The sequence below is a fragment of the Aythya ferina genome (genome assembly GCF_964211825.1).
Source record: "Aythya ferina genome assembly, chromosome: 21".
NCBI lineage: Eukaryota > Metazoa > Chordata > Aves > Anseriformes > Anatidae > Aythya > Aythya ferina.
In genome coordinates this window covers 4,239,790-4,256,349 of record NC_140319.1, presented here as the reverse complement: position 1 = coordinate 4,256,349, position 16,560 = coordinate 4,239,790, and the positions used below count along the sequence as shown (strand labels likewise).

Sequence of the window (16,560 nt, the reverse complement as noted above, 5' to 3'; positions counted from 1 at the left end):
TTCACACTGACTGGTTTGCTTCCGTCTCACATCCTGTTGTCCTTCCTTTATGGGATTCTTTCACCAGCTGAGTCAAACTACACGGCATGGCACAGAGCTGTCTACTAAGATCTTATTACTAGTGACTATTCATCCTAAGGGCAAGTCTGCTGATGCAACTCCTTTTTTTTTTTTTCTTTTTCTTTTTTTTTTTTTTTTGTTTTCGTTTTTGTCCTCTTCCAAAAGAGCAGCTTTTCAAAACCTTTTTCTTTTTGCCTACCTGTCCTGTAACCGATGTAACATGGAGTGGGAAGCAAACATCCGACTCACCTCCAGTCAACACAGCCCCTGGTCACTTTGTTCTCTAACTGGAGTATGATTTTTGACAGGGAAAGAAAAGGAAGCGAAAGAAAAGGTTAATATCTTCCACACAAATATAATTTTTAAGGATTGGGCGGCACTGGCATAGGCTGCCCAGGGAAGCGGTTGAGTCATCATGGAGGTCTTCAAGAAACGTGTCGATGTAGAGCTTAGCAGTGCGGTTTAGTGGTGGACTTTAGCACTAGGTTAAAGGTTGGGCGAGATGATCTTACAGAGGTCTCTTCCAACCTGCAGAATTCTGTTATTCTATGACTAGATGCAGATGCAAATCTCTAGATGTTTTTCCACAGGAAGAGGAAAAATATACGTCAGGTTCAAACCAGAGTTAGGGGTAAGGCCCAGTATTGAGTGCTCAGTGCTTCAGCTTTCCTTTGCCATATCACACCGAGTGTGATGATTAGACTAAAAGCTTAATTATGGCTCACGGAGAAGCGGACTAAGCCCTTCAAGGCGTGAGGCAGGAGAGCCCATGAAGGGGTCTTCAAGGAGCATGAGGGGCACGAGGGGACCCACAACTGGAGGTCCGTGCCACCACAGCGGGTGGCTCCACACATCCCTCTGAGGCTTCTCCCTCCTGTGGGCGAGCGGAGGCGCCCCTACAACCGGACATTTCCCCCATTTCCCCTCATGCCCACCCCTCCCGGCCGCTGCCCCTCAGCACCGCCCTCACCCCCCCCCCATTACCCCCCCCGTTGCCATGGCGCCGCCGGGCCCCTCCCCTCCCTCCCTCCCTGCCCGCCACGACTCGCCGCCGCTTGGCCCCGCCCCTCGCGCTCTCCCCGCGCTCCCCGCCGCCTCCTCCCGGCCCTGCCATTGGCCGGCGCGGCGCGGGGCCCGGCATGCCCGCTGCCCTCGGCGGCCTCACGTGATCCCGCCGCAAGATGGCGGCCGCCGCCCTGTTGTTTTGATGAATAATCCCTGCGCGGGGCAGCGGCGGCGGCGGCGCGGGCGGGGGCCGGGGCTGAGGGGAGCGGGTGGGGGGCGGCGGCTGCGGCTCCCCCTGGGCCGGCGGCGGCGGCAGCGGCAGCGGCAGCAACAGCAGCAGCTGAGCAGCGGGAGAGGGGGTCGGGGGCTGCGGTAGCAGCGGGTTTGGGGCGAGCGAGGCGAGGCGGCCCCGGCGATGCCCTTGTGAGGCGGCCCGGGGGGCTGAGGCGGCGGCAGAGCGCTCCCCCGGAGCTGCCCCGCGGCGGGGCGGAGGAAAGCGCCCTCGGTGCGGTCACCATTAAGAGGAAGGCGATGGAGGAGCTGAGCGCGGACGAGGTGAGGCTGGGAGAGCGGGGAGGGTGGGTTTCGGCCCCCCTAGGGCGGCCCCGCTGGCTCCTGTGGGGGAGATCCCGGTGGGATCCGTGCCCGCAGGGTGCTGCCAGCTTTGCCCCCTGCCTTCTCCCCATGCCCGACCCCCCTTCCCCGAGGCTTGTGGATGGGGTCTGGCTGCTGCTCTGCTGCCCGTCCCCCGCCTTCCGCCTGCCTGCCTCTGGAGGATGTCTTTGTGCTGAGCGACAGGCGTTGTGTGCGTCTTCTGCCTGCGATTTCAAAAAATAATTGCAAAAAACACTCTCTTTTATGCAGTCAGCACCTAAAATGTTGCTTTCTCGGGGTCTTTGCTGAAAAGCAAGGTGTGTGGGGGATCTTATATTGAATATAGTTTTGCCTCGAAACAGGCTTGCCAATCTTCTGAGGCTTCCTTCTGATTTGCTCTTTTTCAATTTAACCTCTTATTCTTTCACTTCAAAGTCATAGGTGTTGTGCTCAGCATCAGACATGGAACTATTTCCAGTTTGTTCCCTTAAAAGGGTGCCCCCACCCCCTTTTTATTTATTTATTTATGTATTTATTAGTATAAACTAAGATCTTACGCTTTGCTTACATGTTGGTGGACTCTCAAATGAATTCTGCCATGGTGTTGATCGGGATGTAGGGAGTTTCCCACTATGCTGCCCAGTTTGTGTGCATCTTCAACTCTTCTCTCACCTCCTTAAAATATGGGTTCATATCAAAGTGTGTTGTATGTAATGTGTGGTTATCAGATCAGCTACAGCCTAGGCTTCTTGCTATAGTTGTATTCAAGGAAGATCAAAAGAAGTTATTTTTGTGCTGTACTGTATGTTATGGCTGGGTTGTAGATCAAGGTGACCACTGCCATCACTCAGGTTTGTATTCCAAAAAGTTGTTTTGATTATGTTGTGCCTCGTGATTTAGCAATCCTGCTACGTTGCAGCAGGAACTGGGAGGAAATGCTTCGTGCTGTTTATTTGCTGAGGTCCTTACAGGCTAGGGAAGCACTGAGACAAGGAGCCCAATTCCAATGGTGGGGAGAGTGGGGTAGGATGCTGGTGTTGTCATTTCTGCCATGAAAAGGCATCTTTAATTTTATGGCTGTATTTTATGAGTGCTTTATTTACTTGTGATCCTTCCTATAAACTGCGTTTTGATTATGAGGTGTTTTATGATTTTGGAGTTGTTTGATCTGTGTAAGCTTGTTTGTGTCACTGCTTCTGCAAGTCTCTGACATCATTCGGAGTGCTGCATTGTGAACTGAGGTTGCAGAAAATGAGCTCTCCGGCAGGGACTCATCCACCTATTCTGGCAAAATGTTTGTCCCAAGTGACTTGGAGTTTTCCCATGTCCGTCTAGTGCACCTCAGCTAGGAGCAGAACTGATTGGTCTTTTAGGTGATTGCTTCAGACAAGCTTAATCTTGTAGCGTTTTAAGAGAGTTGTGCTGTCACTTTTTATTGTTAATGGGCCCCTCATTGTAAAGGCAGAGCCAAGTCAATTTTAATACCACATCACCATTTACTGTTACTTGATGCAGTGGATCCTGCATCAGAATTGAACTGCATAGAAAAAGAGCCTTCTAAAATAGAAATGTTTTTATCTTACATACGTGTTCTATCTGAAAAAACTTCTTATTTGGCATTAGCTGAAGGAGAAAAAACACTTAATTGATTATTTCCTTATATTGAAACATGATTAAGTATAACATTAACAGGTTTTAACTTTAAAAGAGGAGAGATGGGATTCAACTGATTAATGGCTTTGGTATTAAAGAGTATATTATAACTTCAAGAAGTTATATACTTTTTTTCTCACTGATTTTTTTTTTTTTGGTGTTTATTAAAGCAGTAAAGTTGTCTTTTACTACAGACCATACTAAAATCTTTAGATAGGGAGAAAATTCATTTTCTGTGTATGAAATTTAACATCAGTGATAAATAACACAGTGAGAATAGGGACTGCATATAAAAAAGCAAAAGGAAACCAAGCATGGCATAAAGTGGGAAAGAATGATGTAAACTTAGCCTCTTTAACCATCTACATACGGTTTTTGAGTAGTTTAGCATTGTGCCTTCTGAGCATAGACCATGATCAGCATCCCCAGAAAATGAAGCATTCCTTAAAATCTATTAACATGCTGTAAAGGGTGCAAGAAAATAAAGGTAATCCATTCAGATTACCCCTTATTGTACAAATTTGGAGCTCTGCCATGCTTGTGGAAGGATAAAAATTTTCCTTAAAATCTCACTGAGCAGTTGCTACTGAAACAGCTGCTGACTCCGGACCTTTTATACAAACAGGGTACGTGAACCTGAGGGACTAGTCCTCTTGCTTGTGTCTTTACTGGTTTGCTGTGTAATTGAATTATTGGTTAACTGTCTTTAGCAGGGTGCTATTTTAACATCTTTGTTGTAGTGTGCCCAGCTAAGAGTTGTTTACAAGTTCAATAAGATCCAAAATGCGTTTCTGAACGTTACTATCCTGAGATACAGTCCAGATGTGTCCAGCAAAACCAGTACTAATTAAAAACACAATGTCCCGTTTCCATTCAGCCAATTACATTTCTTCATTAACCCTTTAAAGCGTATATTATGGAGTTGTGCTCTGTAGGGAAGGTAGACTATGGAACAAAGAATGCCCATGGAGTAATTGGTCCCAAATAACTTGTCATTATTAGGTAACTTAACGATGTGTAACAGCCTGTCACAGGTCGCTAGTGCAAGTAGTTATTGCTGAACTCAAGGGTTGGGTATTACCGAGGTACCCAAAATGTCCCTAACAAAATATTTAAGACAAAAAACCCACGTGTTATTTCATGGTGATGTGGATAGTCACGTAACCCAAAATGAAACCAGGCCACTGACTTTGAACCCGCAATTCTAGTGTATGGTCTTTGTGTTGTGAGGAGGCAGGAGGTCGGGGCCTCATTTAGGCCCAGTACCACACAAACACACTACGTCGTCCAAGTCCCCGTGTTGTGCCCCAAGCAGAAATTCTCTCTTATTCCCACATCTCAATGCTGTTCAGTCTCCAGGCCTGAGTGATTTAATTTGGTAGAAGGTGTGCACTGGTTTTACGCTGTCTTCTCAGACCTCTCTTTCAGCCTGCGGCTTTCCCGTTCGAGAGTCGTATCTGAAACCCCAATTTTTTCCTCTCTTACTCAAGTCTATAATCTTCAAATCAAATTTCAGATTTCCTTGAAAATATTATGTAAACCTAGAGGAATATGGTAACTGGGTATCTAGGAACCAAATCTGTTTTTTTAACCATCGTTAGATGTAACCTCCTTCATGAAATCTGTCTCTTCTTCAGTGTAAAAATATTCAGAATGTATTTATATTTTTATGTTAATTTGTTCAGCAGTAGGAAGGGTAAGTATAATTTGTCTGTCATCCTTAAACGGGTAGGGAAAATCTTGTATTGCTTTAATTGCGGTATCTTATCTAAAAGCATCTCGGTGTCTCGGCAGGTTCCGCTGTTATCTCTACCCTTTTTCAGAGTTTCTTCAGGGCAGTTGACAATCTGCAGTGTAGGTCTGTAAGAAGGATAGGTGCTTGCTTGATGGACTCAGAGTGACAAACAAACAGCAAAAGGTCCAGCTCAGTGTCCTGTTTCTAAAGCATTGATTGCAGCTGGTATTGACGTAACTTCGGTGTTGATCTACTCCAGCTCTGTAGATGAAGAAATGTCGAGTGGCACAGAGGACCTCAATTATTTGCTTGAAGCTGGGAGATGATGAAGAGGATTTGTGCAAATTATACCTTGTGAGGGATATGAGCTTGTTTGAGTAATCAAGGTTTGACTGTATTTGAGAATAAATGATAAATAAGTTGATGAATATTAACATTTTGAATATATTTGTGTGTTCCTCATACAGTTCTAAATCTGGTGTTAGGAAGGAAATGGCTAGCAAGAAAGAATATCAACACTTGGGGAGGAGTTTCACATCACATTTATTTTTCTTGATCTCTGCATAATTTCTTCATTTTTCTCCTTCAGCCACTTCTGCATATATGGGGGGTTTGTGTGCATCTTACTTTTTTTCCCCCTCTATTCCTGCGTGCTGTTCCACTATCTGAAAAAGAAAAACATGGTTATGAATTAGATGAATAATAAAGAAACAGCTTTAAAAAAATTTAAATCAGCCCCCTAATTAGATTTCAATTCAGGTTGTTTAACTTGTTATATTTTAGCTTTGTGAGCTATGAATAATTCATTTGGATTCAGCAATAGGGAAAATAGATATCGGGATGTGTGGCTGGCATGTTCTCAGGTATGCCTCTGAGGAGTGAGAATTCTTTTGGTATTTTTTTTTCTTCCAGATAACAATTGTGGAGAGAAATTGAGATAACTTCTTACATCTCTTTTTGAGAGACACTAGTATGTACAGTTTCTACTTGTGGCAAAACTAAACTGTTTATGCAATAATAAGCTCTCCTGTTTTGCTCAACGAGGAGGAGGAGTTAAACAGAAACACACTATGATTAAAATGTATTAAGAGCAACAACAAAAAAGGATTTATTTTGTAGCTGCCCTCCATACTCATGTGGTGACAGCACTCATGGTAGAGATGTTGTTCCAGACACTGTTTTCCCACAGTTTTTGAAGTCTGATTTAATTTGATCTGTTCTTCTTCCTCTTGGGGTAGATTTCACAGACCATTAAATGACTACAGTGATGTGGCATAGACATTGACTTGACACAAATCTTTTGTTCGCTCTTTCACTTGTTTGGCAGTTCTTCAGGATTATGAGCAGAGATGAAAACCGATATATTGCATTCAGCGCTCGGGCATCGGAACGCAAATAGGGAATAAAATGAATGGCTTAGTTTTGCAGGGTGTGGGCACCCTCAAATATGATGCTTTCATTTATCTGTAGCTGAAGCTTTTGTATTAGATCCTTTGAGGCAGCCTGTATAATTTTTTTTCATTTATGCTCCAAGCTTCATGGTCATAAGTTACAAGTTCTGTAAGTTGTTCTGCCCATTTGTTTCTCATGCATCATATTAGTGTTATGCAGTCACAGACTAATTTTAATAAATAGGTTCACAATAGTATACTGAAGTTAGATTTTTAAGGCAGATGCTACTACACCCTATTAGTAATGTGCAAAACCTGATTTTTTTTAATTCTGTTTAGTTGAGCCTCTCCAGGTGATTAGAGCATGTAATTTACTGTCTTCAGTTACTACTTGAGATGCTTCCATCCAGCAGTTGCCTTGTAGATTTTCCAGTGTTGCAGATCTGTTTCACATGGTATTGGACAATGTTTTTTTTTTAATAATGTTCTGTTGGATCTTCTTAAGCAGAAGTTTTTATTAGTATTACGTGGTGTGAAATTAAGGCAAAGGTCATGTTCATATTATCCTTTTTATCAGATTAATGTCGTTTGTTTAATCAAATGCCAAAATAAAGCAGGACGTGTGTTAGAGGTTTTGAAATAGCCGAATAGTAAATGTTAAACTTGTCTTACACAACTGTTTGAAGGACAAATTCTCAGTGCAGATGGTTCTCGAAGGCAGCAAATACATATGTTCAAAATAAACATCAGAGGTACTTTAATATTGTCACAAAGAGCAAAGAATGGCAATAAGACTCAGCTACAGGTGGCAGGTTATCAGGTAAAGCTGCTCTGTTTGCAGTGTTCCAGGAATAAATACCCATACCATGTGGGAGGTGCAAAGGGGGTAGACAGTGGGGTGATTGTGTATGCCCATGCAAATGAATTTGTGCATTTATGTTTGATTTCCTTTGTGCAGATCCGTCGAAGGCGCCTTGCTCGGTTGGCAGGTGGGCCATCTTCCCAGCCGACCACACCACTTACATCACCGCAGAGAGAGACCCCGCCAGGACCACCTGCAGTTGCACCAACCCCGGGGCCATCCCATAGTCTAGGCCTAAATGTCCACAGCATGACCCCAGCTACCTCTCCAATTGGTGCATCAGGTAGGTTGATGTCTGAGTGACAACAGTTTTTATTACATCTGTGCTGAGTCCATTTTCCAAAAAAATAAATGGTTAGATACAATTCTTCTCCAGGTATCAGTAAACTAAGGATGGTATTTAAAATCTTACCAAAGATTGCTAAGTTTGTAATACAGTTTGAAGTTGAGGAATATGAAGGATAGAATGCCAGTCTACCAAGGAGCAATGAAAAGAGCTTTCTAGTCTTGCAACACAGTTCTTAATGTTTGGCTGCTACATATGGTTTAACAATGAGTCCCAAGTTAATTTCTGATCCTTAATTACAAGCGTTTGGTATAATAAAACATAGTAGGCTGTGACTTTGCATTATCAACATAAGAATAAATTATTTGCTTTCTTGGTTGTTACTTTGCAATGTTTTTGAAAAATAAAGGTTCTGATAATTCCAGTTTTTACTGCAGTGAGTACAAGTGTCATATATATAAATGACACTTACTTTGGAAGATATGAATAGTTTTTGATCTATTAAAGTTAGACAACGTAGAAAGCATGGAAAGTTGGGAGAGTCTCTGTAGAGAGGTCAAGACCGTATTCGTATGTGTGATGCCACTAAATATGACCTAAAATATTTTGATTTACAATTGTATATCTTGGAAATAGAAACAAATTGGCATGTTTCTGCAGTAAGGTGTTCTCATCTGCCAACTTGTTTGACGTGTTTTGTGTTAAGAGGGTCACAAAACCAATCTCACAACAAATACACCAAGATTGTTTTAAGCAGGTTTTCAATATGGTTTCTAATAATTTGATAGAAATAATTTTCTGATGATCCTCAGTAAGCATGCAGAAATCCTAATATATTTGCTTTCTGAAATGTCATGTTTTTTGCTTTGGCAAGAACAATAAATTGAGATTTCTAGTCTTCTGGTAGCTTGTAAATGAATTATTTACAGTGCTGCTCTGAGATATCTGGAAGGCACTGCTTTCTGCTTATTTTGCTGTCTTTTATCCAGGGCAGGCCAGAGAAAAGTTACCAAAAGCATTTCCTGAGCAAAGCACATTGCAGTTGGAATTTAACACTGCATATTGTCCTCATGATTATATACAGCAACCCAGAAGCAAAGGTGTCTTTTATTTCACTTATTTATTTTACGAATAGTGCAGAGTTCACTTGCTGCGTTCACTCATCCTGTGGTTACATGACTATTTTAATCCCTCTTAGGTCCGGCCCTTGCTGAAAGGAGTGTTTCTCTCTGCCTCTCGCTCTGCTGTCAGTAGCAACTCTGTGGTGAGGTGGATTGTGGACTTGATCCAGGTGGAAACTAACCCACAAAAAAAATTAATGGCTAGTTTTCAAACAGATGAGGTCCTGATCCATCTTACTGCACAACTGTATAAACACAAATGCCAACAGAACAGGACGTGTGGAAACGCTTACCTGAGGGTAGAAATGTTCATACATTGGCGGACCGGTTTGTTGTGGTTTAAAGTGGTCTTACAGTTAAGACCTTAGAGATTTTTGTTTAACGAGTTCATCCATCTGCACTGGACAGTTGCTAAATACACAGGCTAGACTGTTTGATCACCAGCAACAGAAGGTATCTAGCCAGTCTAGTGTTTGCTTCCTGGAGTGCCTGTCATAGCAGCAATTCAATAAGGCATGATTTTTTTTTTCATCAGGATAAGGGATATGGTGAAATTTGGGAATAAATCAAGAAAAAATCTTGACAACTGATTATCTGCTGTATTTGTTCAGCATAAACGAGGACTTGGCTAACGCTGCGTGGTTTGCAGGAGTTCCTTTGCAGCAGTAGACTGAAATGACTGCAGAGGATTTAAAACCATTTGGATGTGCAGAAAGCAGCCCCATCAGAATAATGTCCTTGGAAGCATCTGTTTCTGTAAGGAGTTGCATGTCACGATGAGATCAGATTCATGCATTTGTTTCATGGAAAGTGTGATCATTTATTTTGTGTGCACTTCAAAAATATTTTGGAGAGCCTAAAAATAGTGCCTCATGGACAGCCACGCGTACTGGGTGTGTGGTCTTTGTAACTTTTACAAGTCCTTGCATGCTGTTGTGCTTAAAGAGGCCGGGTACTGACTGCTGCAGTGCAGTGGGTAAAATACATTTACCTGGCAGAAAGACCCCAAAAGAATGTAGGACAGTGCGCTCTTCACCACGATAAGCCATGTTTGCTCTAGTCCCCTTATCCACCGAGCTGGGGAGGAGGAGGAGGTGGAAAGATTTTGCCTTGGTGTGACTCGAGGAAGACTGCCTCTTTATAACTAATGTACTGATAGAGAACCAGGCTGTCACTGGGCTATCTAATCAGAGACATGCTAGAATACCCTCCTGAAGCCAGCCTTTCCCTGCCATGGATATTGTTTCCGCTAGGTGCTACCTGCGGGGGAACTGCATCATTGAAGTTCTGCTATTGAAAGTTGCCTTTATAGAGATATAACCCGATTGACATGAGCAACTTAGTTCAGAGGATGCATTTGGTGTTTCTGTATCTTTGGGTTTAGGGAAGAGACTGTGCTGGGGTTTGGGTCTGTGCCTCCTGCAAGGGCTTGCAGTGTCAGAGCTGTAATAGCCATCCCTGCAGTCCCGGGACTGGAAGTAATATAAACACCAGTTCTAAATGGACAGCTTTCCTTGATGTTTCCCTGCTTCTTGGGTGAAATCTTTCATAGACATTTAACATTGGTAAATAGGTGCTTAAGCAAAACCTAACTTTCTTGAAGGAGTGATAATATCCAGTTAGAGCCTGAAAGATACTAAGCAAAACAAAGAAGCTTTGAACAAACTGGAGTAAAATTTTAAGTCCAAGTACTTTGTGGTGGACGCAAGTTATTTATGCATTCTAGCAAGGTGCTCTTAGGTGTCTTCAGCTACAGAAGGTGGCTGTTTGGGTAATCTGCTTGTTCAATTCTTTTCTGAATACCAGTGCAAATTAATTTGACCTCACGCTTTTTTCCACTTTTATGTGAAGATCGCAGTGTTTTCTGGATACTGACTAATTTCCAACTTAAATAAGGAGGAGTTAAATATAAACTGTTTTTAAGCACAGGGAAGTGGAACAGGAGTTTCAGAGTGGTACAATGAAGCTACTTTCCCTACTTCCCATGCTGAATATCTAGTTGTTCTTCAGCAAACTGTGTCAGTGATGTTCTTTTAAACTAGCTGGATTTTTTAACTTCATTTTTAACATTTGCATGGATTTTTTTTTTAAATTAACCCGTTTCAAAATCCCACTGAAAGCAGACTTGCTCTTCAGTGGTCACCTTTACATGTTCCATATATGTTGTGTTTTAGGATGATGTGGATTTGATGTTCACTTCTCACCTGATGAGGCTGGAAAAAGAAGGATGCACATGAGTGAAAGGCTATCGTTTTTTTTTTTGTTTTTTTTTTTTTGAACACTCTTATAAGTCCATGCTAATTCATTAACTGTGCTGGAGTCAAGTTTAAGTATTCGTCAAGCCTGACATCATTCACTTAGCTAGACCATATCAGATTTTAAGTCCAGACAGTTTTCCAGCACTTTTTATTATGGGAGTGAATCTCTGAGCACTCATGGATGCAAATTGAATTTTGTTCTGTGTTATAATGCAGGTAAGCATTACTATATTGCTGCTGCAAAGGGAAATAGAAAATGTCATTATCTTTAGTCAAATGTGATTATTATTAACGTTTATTTCCTAATACATTACTAAGAATGCCTAACAGTTGTACTGAAGAACAGTATTCCTTCCCCCTTTCCATCAAAGTGTTTGTGTAGTGTCTTCTTATCTCTGCAGTAGTAATCTTGGTGGTGTCTTTGCTTTAGGAGTAGCCCACCGAAGCCAGAGCAGCGAAGGAGTGAGTTCACTCAGCAGTTCTCCATCTAACAGCCTTGAAACACAATCTCAATCTCTCTCTCGGTCTCAGAGCATGGATATTGATAGTGTCTCCTGTGAGAAAAGGTAAAAATAATAAGAAAGAAAGCAGTTTGTATAAGCCAGAAAATGTTGCACTGTGCTAATCATCAAAACCATTTACACAGGAAAAAATTCTGCTGTTTCTCACTTCCAGCCATGTTAATACAATAGGTTCAAATGCTTAAGTATGACACATTGTTTAGACCATTGTGATCTTTTTTCTAGTCTGTCTTAGATGGTAACTCCTTACCTGAAATGATAAAAGACAAAGCATCATCTCAGACATCAAATGATGAGCATGTCTGTTGGGGATGATTCAACTATTCTATTTAAAAAAGAAAAGATTATGGAATGTGATAGCAATGTGGTTTGTATTGCCTGCTGAAGAAATTTAGTGTTGTGTTTCTTGAATTCAAAGTAAATGTAACATGAGAAGCATTTATCAACTAGTGACTTTTAATTGCTCTTTGTGCATATGTCCACTGCTGTTACATTGGTTCTTTCTTGGCTGCTTAAGGTGATGTTCCTTTGCTCAGCATCATACAGAGGACTGTCTGTGACTTTCTGCAAGTTAATGGACTTTTTCCTCTTATTTCCACTTACAGCATGTCCCAGGTAGATGTGGATTCAGGAATCGAAAACATGGAGGTTGATGAGAATGATCGCAGAGAGAAGAGGAGTCTGACAGATAAGGTTAGCCCATTATGTTGGCTGTTCTCTTCTAGACTACATGTGTAGATTATTGCAACATCAAGCTTCAGGATTTCATGGCATGGCTGTTCAAATCATGCAATTTGCAGTTAAGTGTTGTTTTTTTTTTCAATGTAGCATATGCTTCCCATATGTAAAACCTTATTTATTTTATGAAGACTTCACCTCAGATTTGATAAATTCTGCCTTTTCTTCTACTGCTAAGTTTTCCCTCGCTGGCATAACCTTACGTGGCTACAGCTTTGCCATCTGTAATATTCCTGATGTTTCCCAGGTGTTCTCTTCTTTCTTAAAATGAAACTTTCTTACTAGAAGTCTGTGTAGGTAAGCATCCCAAATAGTGGAATTGAAACAGGAGCCAGGGGTTTAGGACGGGGGACTGATGCAGAACATTAGTTTACAGTGAGTTCAGCTATCTCCCTGTTTTCAACACTTTCTTTTGAGAAGATGGAACTAACTTTCAGATGTCACCTGTGAAAAACTTCTTCACTGTTCCTCATTGAAATTTTGTCTGAAGAAAAAAACAACCTCCAAACCTCTTAAGATGTCTGGATTTTCTCAGAAATAGGTTTATGAATGATTTCTGAAAACTCTGAGGAAAAATACTTTGTTATGTATCCTGCAACAGTGACCTATTATTGTCCAGATCTATTTTTTAACGCGCAGTATGAAGAAGAAACACTTTTTAATATACTTCTGAAGAATGTTGCAGATTATTTGTGTAGCTTTTAAAAGTCTACTAAGTGCCACTTCAAATGTAAGCTGAAATAATGCTATATAATAAGATTTTGTTCTTAATGATATTATATGAAAGTAAATAAGAATATTTAGCTATCAAGGATTACACAGGAGGTAAAACCTTTTAAAGTAGAAAAAGGAAGAAAGCGTGTACAAAGCTTTAATTCAGTTTTGAGATAGTCCTCTTTGTCATTGGGTTTTAAGGCCCTTGTGAAATAAAACCACAAAGAAATGGGACATCAGCGTGGTGGAGAGAATTTTCTACAATTCTTGCAGCGCTCATTAGATGCCTTTGTTTATTCCTGCACTGTCAGTAATAAGCTCAGTTGGTAAAAGCCTGGCTTAAAGCCATCTAGCAATAACCCTGCTGCAGAATCCTTTCCAGTCAATTCCTAGCTGCAAACAGGGCAGCTGGACAGCTTGCATTGTGCTACTGTGAAATAAATAGCTTGGAATCAAGGACAGTCTTGAAAGGGTGGGGGGTCAGCGGAGAGTCAAGTGAAGTTTTGCACACTTGGCTCAATTCCTCTTAACTTTTTGATGTCTCCAAATGCGTAAGTGAATAGACAGCGTGGTCCTCACTTATGAGCAAAAAATGTTCCAGTTATCAGCATTCTTATTATACCATTTTTTAATGTGTTTGGGGAATTTGCTTCCTGCTGGTATAGTGTATTTCTGCTACATCTTTTCTGCATCATGTTTCCTTTTTTCTCTAAACTGACAGATACCTGCATTCCTTGATAAACATGCCAAATCTTCCATTGAGAGTTAGTCTGCAGCTATTTAAAGAAGACCTGCATCTGATAAAATTGTGACTTGACCAGTACAGTTGTAATTAATGCAAATAAGTTAACTTCTTTTCTCCCCCTCTAACCAAGGAACCTCTGTCTGGGTCTGAAGTGTCTGAGGAGCAAGCTTTACAGCTGGTCTGTAAGATCTTCAGAGTCTCTTGGAAGGACCGAGACAGAGATGTTATATTCCTGAATTCCCTCTCTGCTCAGTTTAAGCAGAACCCAAAAGAAGGTAGGAATCCAAGCTGTTATTATTGTTAGAGGTGGTTTCAGTTGAGTGGCACGTTTCCTCCCCTTATCTTTAGCTTTTTGTATTTTTGCTGTGAGCCACCTACTTGCAGTCTTTGTTTGATTTCAAGAGTAGGAGGAAGGTGCATCTGCAGTCAGCAGATGTACCAGGAAATGGAATTCCCAAGAAGAAACATGGGACAGCTTGGTCGTAATTCTTGTTGTAGTCAATTGCTATGATCTTGCTAGTTATTTCTTCTGTTGTGAGACTACTGTGCTGATACTGTCATGCTGTTGGATTTTTTTCAGAAAACTTTTACTGACTTAATAGGTTATCTTGAATCATAGCTGACATTTATAGAAATTTAGCAGTTTATTTGATAAGCTAACAATTTCTGATTATTTTATATAATTTATATTTTGTCAGCTGTAAGATATGACCAGAATGAAACTTGATTTTATATGTAGGCATGTGTAGATTGTGTTACTTTGCGTTGTTTTTCTTTGTTTTATGACATACCTTTTCCCATGCAGCGTCAGGGTGGGAGTATGTGAGAGGGATGGACAAGGCAACTCTGTTAATGAGTAGTAGCACCATTTGGTCATGTATGATCTTTGGTACTTCCTATGACAGTTGAATTCTTGTGTGGTTGTAATTTCGGAACCTAGTTAATATAGACAGAACTGTAGTTACCGTATTTATAAATGTAAATTTAATTATTTGCTTTTTGCCAAGAGCAGCACTGTTTTCACACATGTAAATCACTGTCCTTTTTAGTTGAAATCTCTGACTAATGTGTTGTTGAAGACAGTAGATAAGGGTACTAAATTTCTTCTTGTATTCTTTACAGTGTTTTCAGATTTTAAAGACTTGATCGGACAGATTTTGATGGAAGTGCTGATGATGTCCACCCAGTCAAGGGATGAAAACCCATTTGCCAGTCTGACAGCTACATCACAGCCAATTGCTGCAACTGCCCGGTCTCCTGACAGAAGCCTAATTTTAAACACGGGCTCCAACCCAGGAACCAGCCCTATGTTCTGTAACGTGGGCTCCTTTGGTTCCAGTTCATTATCCAGGTGACTTCTGATTATAACTGAATATTGATTTCACTTTAATATTGATTGGTAGACTTAGAGAGGCATAGAAATGTCCCAAGAACCATAAATAGAGTAGATATTAAAAGTTCTTCATTCTTTTTCATGTGAATGTCTCCCTGCAGTCTCACCCTTTTTTGTTGCATTGCTGTGGCTAGAAGCATATTTGACAGATTAAAGCCATGTAGGTCATTCCATCCAAGAAGTATTCCTAACATACATCAGCAAAGGCTGTGGATCTTAATGTGTAGATTGTGACATAGTTTTATTCAACATTAATAAAAAGGACTAATGTGTGTGAGCTGCAGAGCTATAGCTGAAGAGTCAACAGAAGGGGAAGGGCATCTGCTGCTCATTTGATCTTTTTCACCCTTTTTCTTCATATCCTAAAACATTGCTTTTTTGTTTTTTCTTCTTCCCCTGTAACTGGTTTAGTCTCTATGGGACTAGTCCAGCTCCTACTACCAATTTCACAAGCTATGTACCAATGACTGGTTCATCTCTTACCCCACCAGCCAGTTCAGTTGCCACCACCTCTGTGCCTTCCATTACTGTCAGCTCTCACCTGACAGCAACAAGCCCTTCTTGGATGCAGCCTTCCTCTCCGAGGTACCGGCCGTACACTGTTACCCATTCTGGAGGCTTTTCAGCTTCTGTCCCGCGTTCCTTGAATATTTCCATCCCACCTAGTTCACCAAGTCCTTCGGTCATGGCTGCGAGCCCTCCAGCCATGCCAGTCACCGCATCCAGACAGCGACCCACAACAATGGGTCCGCCTTTGTTTACTGCTTCACCCAGTACCTCGCGCAGGCGTTCGTCTTTACTGAACAGGATTCCTTCTAGGTATTTCACAAGAACACAAGAGTGCGTTTCATGTGTGCAGTGCAGGGTGTGGCATGATCTTGCAATTTGGAAGAACTTATGTTTGTGCCGAGCTCACCCTACTCACCCAGAGATGATTTCTGCATTTCGGTTTGCACTAATACATTGACTTGCTAACAAGCTGTCTTTGCCAAGATGTTAAAGCTGCTTCTGTGAGCATTTGAGGTGGATGTTATTACTTTAAAGGTAGCAATATTGTTTTGATTTTCTCCGCCTTTTACATCCATCCCAGCTAAACTTAACTTTCTGTTCAGTTGTTACTGCTGGATAGTAAACCAAGCAGACCTCCTGCTTTGAAAGCAGTTTTCTCAGTAGGGCTTCAGTCGATTTGATGAAAGCTGTTACTTGCTGGGCTGTGTTAGATTTGATTCTCTAGTGCCTACATTTAAATTACAGATTAGCCTGTTTCTGTAGGCTGGGCCAAGTACTGCATTTTCTCTCTGGCTGCTCCTAGAATCCCCATTCGCTGCAGGGGGGAAAAATGGAAAGGCAAGGTCTTGGAACCACTGCTTCATAGCTCAGTGGCTTACAATTGTAATACCGTTCAGTGATATCTAAATATTCCCACTTCAGTCATATTCTTTACAAGGCCTTCAAAATTAAGTTTTTGGTTTGTGACTATGTGG

General features: G+C 41.4%; 1 protein-coding gene across 3 annotated transcripts in view; it reads left to right on the top strand.

Moving 5' to 3' along the window:
- Nucleotides 1–1,364: 1,364 nt before the first annotated feature.
- Nucleotides 1,365–16,560, top strand: part of UBE4B (ubiquitination factor E4B) — a 39,091-nt gene continuing 23,895 nt past the window's right edge. Inside the window, exons 1-7 of one of the 3 annotated variants that reach the window (XM_084494910.1) lie at nt 1,365–1,620; nt 7,397–7,583; nt 11,396–11,531; nt 12,092–12,179; nt 13,814–13,958; nt 14,806–15,034; nt 15,488–15,895. In XM_084494910.1, the coding sequence (XP_084351036.1) occupies nt 1,597–1,620; nt 7,397–7,583; nt 11,396–11,531; nt 12,092–12,179; nt 13,814–13,958; nt 14,806–15,034; nt 15,488–15,895 (1,217 nt within the window). In that variant the 5' untranslated portion in view covers nt 1,365–1,596. The remainder of the gene's footprint in view (nt 1,621–7,396; nt 7,584–11,395; nt 11,532–12,091; nt 12,180–13,813; nt 13,959–14,805; nt 15,035–15,487; nt 15,896–16,560) is intronic. The other 2 variants (XM_084494911.1, XM_084494912.1) reach the window with 2 other exon arrangements.